Source organism: Scardinius erythrophthalmus (genome assembly GCF_964197995.2).
Source record: "Scardinius erythrophthalmus genome assembly, contig: HAP1_SCAFFOLD_73, whole genome shotgun sequence".
In the NCBI taxonomy this organism is placed as follows: Eukaryota; Metazoa; Chordata; class Actinopteri; order Cypriniformes; family Leuciscidae; genus Scardinius; species Scardinius erythrophthalmus.
In genome coordinates, this window is record NW_028296528.1 from 177,383 (window position 1) to 188,305 (window position 10,923).

Below are 10,923 nucleotides of genomic sequence, written 5' to 3' on the forward strand. Positions count from 1 at the left end.
TAAGAGTTCAGAGTTTATTAATTTATGAGTTTAATAGTTTATAAGTCTATGAATTCATGAGTTTATAAGTTAATTAGTTAATCTCATACACTTATTCTAATTATAAGTGTACGAGTTTAGAGTTAATTAGTTTAAATTATTCTCAATGGCTCATATAGTATATAGAACGGCAGTTTGGTTTAGTCTTCAAGGTGTTTAGATTTAAATTTTCGACACACACACACACACACACACACACACACACACACACACACACACACACACACAGACTCTCACTCTCACACACACACACACACACATACACACACACACTCTCACACACACTATCTCTCTCTCACACACACACACACACACACCCACTAACTCACTCACACACACACAGACAAGCTCATTAACACACACACACACACGCACATAGACACACTCTCTCTCTCTCACACACACACACAGAGTTTATATGAGTTTAGAGTTTATAAGTGTACAAGTTTTTGAGTTAAGAGTTTATAAGTTTAAATGAGTGTGTACGAGTATTTGAGTTTACACACACACACACACACACACACACACACACATAGACACACACGCTCTCTCTCTCTCTCACACACACGTTTTGAGTTTAGAGTTCATTAGTTTAAATGAGTCTCAATGGCTCATATAGTATATAGAATGGCAGTTTGGTTTAGTCTTCAAGGTATTTTGATTTGAATTTTCGTCAGTTTGAATTTTTTAGAACTCCCCAATGTAAGTCAATGGAGTTTTTGAATGAGTTTTTTCGAGTTTTGATCGTCATTTTTAGGAAAACCGTAAGTCCGATCAGTCTGAAAAGATATAGCAACGCGAGTCAGATCAGTTTGAGTGTCTGAGCCGAATTTGGAGTTTGTAGAGTTAAAGCTCTAGGAGGAGTTTGAGTTGTAAATTTTTACGGTCAGAAGAATAATAATAACTAGATGCAAAAGTTCGTCGAGACAAACTTTGAAGTTGGCTTGAGAAAGTTCGGACCAGAACGTTTTTTGCTAGGCGGTTGCTAGGATGTTATGGGTGGTCGCTATGGTGTTGCTAGGCGGTTGCTAGGGTGTTCTGGGTGGTTGCTATGGTGTTGCTAGGCGGTTGCTAGGGTGTTCTGGGTGGTTGTTATGCTGTTGCTAGGTGGTTGCTAGGGTGTTCTGGGTGGTTGTTAGGCGGTTGCTAGGGTGTTCTGGGTAGTTGCTATGGTGTTGCTAGGCGGTTGCTAAGGTATTCTGGGTGGTTGCTAGGCGGTTGCTAGGGTGTTCTGGGTGGTTGCTATGCTGTTGCTAGGCGGTTGCTAGGGTATTCTGGGTGGTTGCTAGGCGGTTACTAGGGTGTTTTGGGTGGTTGCTATACTGTTGCTAGGGTGTTCTGGGTGGTTGCTATGCTGTTGCTAGGCGGTTGCTAGGGTGTTTTGGTGGTTGCTATGCTGTTGCTAGGCGGTTGCTATGGTGTTTTGGTGGTTGCTATGCTGTTGCTAGGGTATTATGGGGGGTTGCTAGGGTGTTGCTAGGCGGTTGCCAGGGTGTTCTAGGTGGTTGCTATGATGTTGCTAGGTGGTTGCTAGGGTGTTTTGGTGGTTGCTATGGTGTTGCTAGGCAGTTGCTAGGGTATTCTGGTTGGTTGCTATGGTGTTGCTAGGTGTTGCTATGCTATTGCTAGGCGGTTGCTAGGGTATTCTGGGGGTTGTTAGGGTGTTGCTAGGCGGTTGCTAGGGTGTTCTAGGTGGTTGCTATGATGTTGCTAGGCGGTTGCTAGGGTGTTTGGGTGGTTGCTATGGTGTTGCTAGGCAGCTGCTAGGGTATGCTTGGTGGTTGCTAGGGTGTTGCTAGGTGGTTGCTAGGGTATTCTAGGTGGTTGCTAGGGTGTTGCTAGGCGGTTGCTAGGGTGTTTTGGTGGTTGCTATGGTGTTGCTAGGCGGTTACTAAGGTATTCTGGGTGGTTGCTAGGCGGTTGCTAGGGTGTTCTGGGTGGTTGCTATGGTGTTGCTAGGCGGTTACTAGGCGGTTGCTAGGGTGTTCTGGGCGGTTGCTATGGTGTTGCTAGGTGGTTGGTAGTTGTCACAGATGGTTACTATGGAGTCTTTATAGAGTTCTTAGCATGATCTTGGCATGATATAGCACTTAACTAATCGTTATTAGCATGTAGCTATTCAGTGCTAGCATGTGTAGCATGTTGGAAGTGCTGTTTGCTAGCATGAGTCAAAAGAGCCAAACCTCATCTCTATACGATGTTCTGATACAGAGATATAGGTCTTGCAAAACGGTTGCTAGGGTACTCAAGTTTGGTTGCTATGGAGTTGCTTGGGAGCTGGAAGCTTTAAACTTAAGAAGTGGTTTGAAGTTTAAAGTAGTTTACGAGAATTTGAGTTTTGAGTTTATAAGTTTAAATGAGTTTAGAGTTTAAGTTTAAATGAGTTTAGTGTGTGTGTGTGTGTGTGTGTGTGTGTGTGTGTGTGTGTGAACACACACACACACACACACACACACACACACACTCAGAGTTTATGAGTTTAGAGTTTATAAGTGTATAAATTGATGAGTTTATAAGTGTAAGAGTTTTTGAGTTTAGAGTTTATACGTTTTAAATGAGTTTAGAGTTTATAAGTTTTAATGAGTTTAAGAGTTCAGAGTTTATTAATTTATGAGTTTAAGAGTTCATAAGTCTATGAATTCATGAGTTTATAAGTTAATTAGTTTATAAGTGTATGAGTTTAGAGTTTATTAGTTTAAATGAGTCTCAATGGCTCATATAGTATATAGAATGGCAGTTTGGTTTAGTCTTCAAGGTGTTTAGATTTAAATTTTGTCAGTTTGAATTTTTTAGAACTCCCCAATGTAAGTCAATGGGAGTTTTTGAATGAGTTTTTTCGAGTTTTGATCGTCATTTTTAGGAAAACCGTAAGTCCGATCAGTCTGAAAAGATATAGCAACGCGAGTCAGATCAGTTTGAGTGTCTGTGCCGAGTTTGGAGTATGTGGAGTTAAAGCTCTAGGAGGAGTTTGAGTTGTAAATTTTTAGGGTCAGAAGAATAATAATAACTAGAATGTACATTTCCTGAAGAAAATGTGAAATGGTGCTTGCAGTGGCAAAACTCGCCACTCGGTTGCTAGAGTGTGGTACATGATTGCATACGAGCCAACAAACATGTCTGTACGATGTTCTGCTGCTGAGATATGGCTTATTCGTGTTGTTCAGGTGGTTGCTAGGGTGTTGCTAGGGTGTTCTGGGTGGTTGCTATGGTGTTGCTAGGTGGTTGCTAGGGTATTCTGGGTGGTTGCTAGGGCGTTGCTAGGCAGTTGCTAGGGTGTTCTGGGTGGTTGCTAGGGTGTTGCTAGGCGGCTGCTAGGGTGTTCTGTGTGGTTGCTATGGTGTTGCTAGGCGGTTGCTAGGGTATTCTGGGTGGTTGCTAGGGCATTGCTAGGCGGTTGCTAGGGTGTTCTGGGTGGTTGCTAGGCGGTTGCTAGGGTGTTCTGGGTGGTTGCTAGGCAGTTGCTAGGCGGTTGCTAGGGTGTTCTGGGTGGTTGCTAGGCAGTTGCTAGGGTGTTCTGGGTGGTTGCTAGGGTGTTGCTAGGCGGTTGCTAGGGTGTTCTGGGTGGTTGCTATGGTGTTGCTAGGCGGTTGCTAGGGTATTCTGGGTGGTTGCTAGGGCGTTGCTAGGCAGTTGCTAGGGTGTTCTGGGTGGTTGCTAGGCGGTTGCTAGGGTATTCTGGGTGGTTGCTAGGCGGTTGCTAGGGTGTTCTGGGTGGTTGCTAGGGCATTGCTAGGGTATTCTGGGTGGTTGCTAGGGCTTTGCTAGGCAGTTGCTAGGGTGTTCTGGGTGGTTGCTAGGTGGTTGCTAGGGTGTTCTGGTTGGTTGCTATGGTGTTGCTAGGCGGTTGCTAGGGTATTCTGGGTGGTTGCTAGGGCCTTGCTAGGCAGTTGCTAGGGTGTTCTGGGTGGTTGCTATGGTGTTGCTAGGTGGTTGGTAGGGTATTTTGGGTGGTTGCTAGGCAGTTGCTAGGGTGTTCAGGGCGGCTGCTAAGGTGTTACTTAGTTGTTGGTAGTTGTCACAGATGATTACTATTGGAGTTCTTAGCATTTTCTTGGCATGATTTAGCACTTACCTAATCGCTATTAGCATGTAGCTATTCACAGCTAGCATGTGTAACATGTTGGAATTCCTCTTTGCAAGCATGAGTCAAAAGAGCCAACTCCCATCTCTATACGATGTTCTGATGCAGAGAAATTGGTCTTGCAAAATCGTTGCTAGGGTACTCTTTTTGGTTGCTAAGGACTGGCTTGGCAAGTGCCAATCATGAAACTCAATAGGCTGCTTGTCAGTATGAATGATATAAACCAACTCCCATGCCTCTGTGGCATTCAGAATGGAAGATATCCCTCTATGGTTTTGGTTGCTAAGCTGCTCGACAATGGTTGCTAGGGAGGGGATAGGAAGTGTTGAGGTGATTCATGATTGGCTGTGTGCAGCCCTGAGTCAAATGAGACCACCCCCATGTTTCTATGACAATTCAGTCCGGAGATATCCCTTTGATCTCTTTCAATGGAAGTCTATGGGACTTGTTGCTAAGGTGCTCTAAATGGTTGCTAAGGCGTCGCTTGATAGCTTCACAATGATCCTGAGAGACTGATTGGTCGTCTGAGTAAAATGAGCCCGCCCCCTTGTCTCTATGACACTGTGATCCAGAGCTATGTTCAATACAAAATCCTATGCAATGTGTAGGACGGCCCATTTCATGGGCCGTCCTACACCATTGTAAGTCAATGGGAAACTTTGGGACGCTCCTGCACCCCAGGGGTCCAACTTTTACCCCATTGTGAGGTATGTTCTTAAAGAGCCTGTCAGCCTCTTCAAATGTGGCAAATCACACGTTTCTGCGAAATCCTCGCTCTGAGCTACGAGTGCTCAAAGTTCGTCGCAATGTTAAGTCAATGGGATTTTTCCGCCGCTTTTTCGCCCCTGGGGCGAACACCGCACCCCCGATCGCTTATAAAAGTCATAGCACACCTCTCCTCAATAAGCCGGTCGATTTGACACCTCACTCAGGGGTCTGTGACAAACGGTGCGGGGCGAGTTACGCGCCAAACTTTTGTGTGGAATAATAAGAAGAATAATAATAAGTATGCAAGAGAACACTAATGATGCCTTGCTTTCAGCAAGCACCATTAACTAGAATGTACATTTCCTGAAGAAAATGTGAAGTGGTGCTTGCAGTGGCAAAATTCGGCACTCGGTTGCTAGGGTGTTGTACATGATTGCATTCGAGCCAACAACCATGTCTGTACAATGTTGTGGAGCTGAAATATGGCTTCTATATGTTGCAATATGGTTTATATGTGGCTCTAAACGGTTGCTAGGGCGTTGCTAGGCGGTTGCTAGGGTATTCTGGGTGGTTGCTAGGCGGTTGCTAGGGTATTCTTGGTGGTTGCTAGGGCGTTGCTAGGTGGTTGCTAGGGTATTCTGGGTGGTTGCTATGGTGTTGCTAGGCGGTTGCTAGGGTATTCTGGGTGGTTGCTAGGGTATTCTGGGTGGTTGCTATGGTGTTGCTAGGCAGTTGCTAGGGTGTTCTGGGTGGTTGCTATGGTGTTGCTAGGCGGTTGCTAGGGTATACTGGGTGGTTGCTAGGCGGTTGCTAGGGTATTCTTGGTGGTTGCTATGGTGTTGCTAGGCGGTTGCTAGGGTATTCTGGGTGGTTGCTAGGCGGTTGCTAGGGTATTCTTGGTGGTTGCTAGGGCGTTGCTAGGTGGTTGCTAGGCTGTTCTGGGTGGTTGCTATGGTGTTGCTAGGCGGTTGCTAGGGTATTCTGGGTGGTTGCTAGGGCGTTGCTAGGCAGTTGCTAGGGTGTTCTGGGTGGTTGCTATGGTGTTGCTAGGCGGTTGCTAGGGTATTCTATGTGGTTGCTAGGCGGTTGCTAGGGTATTCTTGGTGGTTGCTATGGTGTTGCTCGGCGGTTGCTAGGGTTTTTTTATGTGGTTGCTAGGCGGTTGCTAGGGTATTCTTGGTGGTTGCTATGGTGTTGCTAGGGTATTCTGGGTGGTTGCTATGGTGTTGTTAGGTGGTTGCTAGGGTATTCTGGGTGGTTGCTAGGGTATTGCTAGGCGGTTGCTAGGGTATTCTGGGTGGTTGCTAGGGCATTGCTAGGCAGTTGCTAGGGTATTCTGGGTCGTTGCTAGGGTATTCTGGGTGGTTGCTATGGTGTTCCTAGGCAGTTGCTAGGGTGTTTTGGGTGGTTGCTAGGGTGTTGCTAGGCTGCTGCTAGGGTGTTCTGGGTGGTTGCTAGGCAGTTGCTAGGGTATTCTGGGTGGTTGCTAGGGCGTTGCTAGGCGGTTGCTAGGGTGTTCTGGGTTGTTGCTATGGTGTTGCTAGGCGGTTGCTAGGGTATTCTGGGTGGTGAATAGGGCGTTGCTAGGCAGTTGCTAGGGTATTCTGGGTGGTTGCTAGGGAATTCTTGGTGGTTGCTAGGGCGTTGCTAGGCAGTTGCCTGGGTGTACTGGGTGGTTGCTAGGGCGTTGCTAGGGTGTTCTGGGTGGTTGCTATGGTGTTGCTAGGCGGTTGCTAGGGTATTCTGGGTGATTGCTAGGGCGTTGCTAGGGTGTTCTGGGTGGTTGCTAGGCGGTTGCTAGGGTATTCTGTGTGGTTGCTAGGGCATTGCTAGGTGGTTGCTAGGGTGTTCTGGGTGGTTGCTATGGTGTTGCTAGGCAGTTGCTATGGTATTTTGGGTGGATGCTAGGGCGTTGCTAGGCAGTTGCTAGGGTGTTCTGGGTGGTTGCTAGGCAGTTGCTAGGTGTTCTGGGGGGTTGCTAGACAGTTGCTAGGGTGTTCTGGGTGGTTGCTACGGTATTTTTGGTGGTTACTAGAGCGTTTCTAGACGTTGCTAGGGTGTTCAGGATGGTTGCTAAGGTATTTTTTTTAGTTGCTATGGTGTTACTAGGTGGTTGGTAGTTGTCAAAGATGGTTACCATGGAGTTTTTATAGAGTTATTAAAATCTTTAATAACGAGTACCTTCAGTATGGCACTCGGCCTGCGGCCTCGTGCCTATGGCCGAATAGGCACAAGCATGGAGCAATATCGCAAGGCCACGAGTGTAATATTGCGTTAAAAAATACAAAAAAATGTAAAAAACATTTTTTTTTGGTTTAGGGTGGTTTCTAGGGAGCTCTTAGTGGTTGCTAGGGTGCTGAAACTGGTTGCTAGGGTGTGGCTATGAAGATTTTAGGCCATTACTTATTGGCTGCTTGATAATATAAATCCTCTGAGGGAGAGAGAGAGGGAGAGATGCAGGGCTGTCAGGCCCTTTGGAGTCTGTGTGTGTGAAAACGGCAGTTGGGATTCAAATATTTTTAGAATGCCCAATGTTAACCCTTTAGGCGCCAGAGGTTTTTTCCTAAAACGTTCGATTTTGACATCTTAATTTCAAAAGGCTATATCTTAAAAGTAATAAAAGATAGAGACTTTCTGTAAATTAGAGAATTATTAAGGATGACCCAAAGTTTATGTAGGGATTAAATTTTCCCATCTAATTAGCATATTATGACGTCATATGGTGGCGGCCATCTTGGATTATAGAATTTTCATGAAAAGTCACGTTTAAATGATAAAATGCAGCACTTCTTTCCCCCAAAAATGTTCCTCACCTTCTGTATGCTATATTGCACAATACTGAATGCTCAAGTAAATAGTAAGTAGAAAACAAACTGTGTAAATTATTACTAATAAATGGTAGAAACAAACCGAATGCATGTAGCGGCTGGCCTTTTGCTGTAGAGATTTTCCATTTACTACATACAGTAGGCACTCTAATTCCATGTATGGGGCACATATATATTATTCATATGACACACAAACACAAGTAGACAAGACCTGTTTAGTTCAAAAGCTCACTCGCCACGGCAAGGCACAGATCATGAGTGAGATGACGAGACAAGACGAGAGACAGACGAGACAAGACGAGAGACAATGTTAGTATTTTTTTTTTCTTTTTGTGGTTTTTATGGGTTTTTTTTGTTTTTTTTTAAGCTGACAAAGACGCACACATCACAAGGACATGAACACACACACAAAAAAAGAACACATATTGTACACTACTAAATGGTCAGGGAAATAGAGAGTAAATCAACAGTGTAAAAAAAAAAAGAAAAAAAAAGCATTTATGTAGCAGGCCTTTTGCTGTATACTGTAGATAAATACTCCCTATCCATCCAGGTGACATTTCTTGTAGTGTTTCATGGTGTGGTACCTCTCATTGCAAGGCACAACACAAAGACCCACCCCACACTGCCTGCAGATGTATTTTGTTTGACGGCGGCCTTTAGGGCGGGTCCGATCAGAACAAACTACACAATCTGGGTAACCATCAGCCTGGCAGATAAAGTGGCGCTCAGTGAGTCTCTGTGGCAAGTCTCCCAGTGAGGATGACTTTCGGCCTTTGTTGCTCTCTTTCCTGGAGAAGCCTTCCAGTAAAGCAGTGATGACATCCTGCACAAAGACTTTCAGGGTCTTGTGAGGAGCAGCAGTGCAGCGGCAGTAAATGATGTGGGCATTCACCATGCTTACACTGAGAATGGCATTGAAAATCCTGTTGTACCATTTCCTTGACCTATGGGGAAAGAGGTAGGTCTTCATTCTCTGGTCTGCTGTGTCAACACCCCCCATGAACGAATTGTAGTCATCAACACAAACAGGCCTATTTATCTCCCTGTAGCCACTATCAGTGTGTTTGGTCCTGATGCGCTTTCTGACACATGTGTTGGAATGCAGTGTAGAGAGCATTGTGAGGCGCTTTGTATCATGCCATGCACAAGCTAGCATTTTCCCCTTCCTCATGAAGACTGGGTCATCTCCCTTGCTCAACGGTAACTGTTCACGGGTGAGGCCCTTTGGCATCCCCTTCCTCTTACTGCTGACAGTCCCACACAAACCCGAATCATTGCTTGCCAGCTCATCAGCTATGGCTGGCGAGGTGTAATAGCTGTCCATGTACACCTCATGCCCTTTCCCTGTGTACGGGGCCATCAGCTCACGGACAATAAGGTGTGTAGCACCGAAATCGCTTGCATTAGGCCTACTTTGTCCAGTGTACATGGACCACTGTAGCACATAGCCTGACTTGGCTTCACTCAGAACAAATACTTTGTAGCCATATTTGTCTGGTTTGTTTGGGTTGTACATTTTTAGGGTTGATTTCCCTTTGAATGCAATGGTCATTTCATCCAATGACAGCTGCTTAGATGGACCATACACTGCTGAAAACCGGGGGATGACCAAATCGATGATTGGGCGGATTTTGAATAGCCTGTCATACCCTGGCTGACCCCTGTCAACACACTCCTCATTATTGGTGAAGTGAAGGAAAGACAAAATCATCTCAAATCTATTCCTGCACATCACCTTGCCAAATCCAGGTGTTGCTGTTGGCCAATATGCGGCCCAATAATCCTCTAACTCTGACTTCTCTACCAGACCCATACTCAAATGCAGAGAAAAGAAGGCTTTCATTTCACTGAGAGTTACATCAGACCATTGATGAAATCTGGACTGTGGCTGGAGTTGATGGGAGGCTAAAAACTGATGGGCGTAGCGATTTGTCTCATTTACAAGTAAATTCCAGAAATCATCAGAGAGAAAGAGTGATAGAAAATCTAGGGGTGAATTGGCATTGGAGAGTTCTCTTTCCCCCAGATATCCAATGGGCTGATCAAAGGGAGTGATCCAACTTTGGTACTCATCCTCATTAGCAAAGTACTCAAAGCCGGCATTCCCATCAGCTTGCGACAGACTATTCATAATAGCCCCTCTGCCCCGTGTCACACCGCCTCTGCTTCTGCTACGAGCAGCGCGAGCGCGGCCAGATCTGCCTCGCGCGCGCGCCGAGTGTACACAGCTCGGACTACTGTCATGGTCATTTTGACTCCCCACCCTGCCTCCACGTTGCCCCCTAACTGTCCTACGAATACTTCGACCTCGTCTAACATAACCAGTGGGATTAGACAAAGTCTCCACCACAATACTGTCGCCGCGATTGCGGAGAGGTACGCGGTCAGCGCGGTAAAAATCTCCCGCCTCGTTCCCCACAACACTAACACGCCTGCTAGCTTCGCGATGAACACTCCGACCACGGGAAACATTGTTCCCACCACTGACATTGGGCAAAGGATTATCTATATTGGGCAAATGATTCACCGTTTGTGCTTGGTGTACGGCACTTTCACTTTCAGAATCACCGTCATCTTCTGAAGGCAGATATTCCCCTTCAGAATCAGGGTCCGCGAATAGAAGACCCAAAACTTCATTTCGGGTAAGCTTTGATGCCATTAGATAATAATAATAATTATAATATGAATAATAATAATAATATGAATAATAATCTAGTGCAAATACTCGCTGACGTTGACAATATTGCTCTGATAAAATGGCTCACTCGCACACTAGCTCCGCTTTTGTTCGCACTGATTCAATGCGCTCTAGCTCGAATATTTTGTATAGAAGCATGACGTTTTTTGGAGTCGGGGATGAAGTATGACATGTCTGCCAACTAGTGGAGGGGAGGTCGAACGAAATTTGACACCCTATTTGACAAAATCGGCCGTTTTATTCAGTGCCGCATCTTGTCGAGTAAACTCGACTGTGGCGCCTAGAGGGTTAAGTCAATGGGACTTTTTTGGCCGCTTTTTCGTCCGCTGTGCGAACATCGTACACCCGATCGCTTAGAAAAGTCATAGCACACCTCTCCTCAATGAGCCGGTCGATTTGACACCTCACTCAGGGGTCTGTGACAAACGGTGCGGGGCGCATTACGCGCCAAACTTTGTCCAGAATAATAATAAGAATAATAATAATAAGTATGCAAGAGAACACTAATGATGCCTTGCTTTCAGCAAGCACCATTAATAATAATAATAATAATAAGTTTAAATAGG

At 45.5% G+C, this 10,923-nt stretch overlaps 1 protein-coding gene across 1 annotated transcript; it reads right to left on the reverse strand.

The window, feature by feature from the left end:
• Positions 1-8,197: 8,197 nt before the first annotated feature.
• On the reverse strand, positions 8,198-9,790 carry LOC308686267 (piggyBac transposable element-derived protein 4-like; the record flags this gene model as incomplete). Its single annotated transcript, XM_081394634.1, has 1 exon — positions 8,198-9,790. The coding sequence occupies one exon, from the start codon at positions 9,788-9,790 to the stop codon at positions 8,198-8,200; it is 1,593 nt and encodes a 530-aa protein (XP_081250760.1).
• Between the last annotated feature and the right edge of the window lie 1,133 nt (positions 9,791-10,923).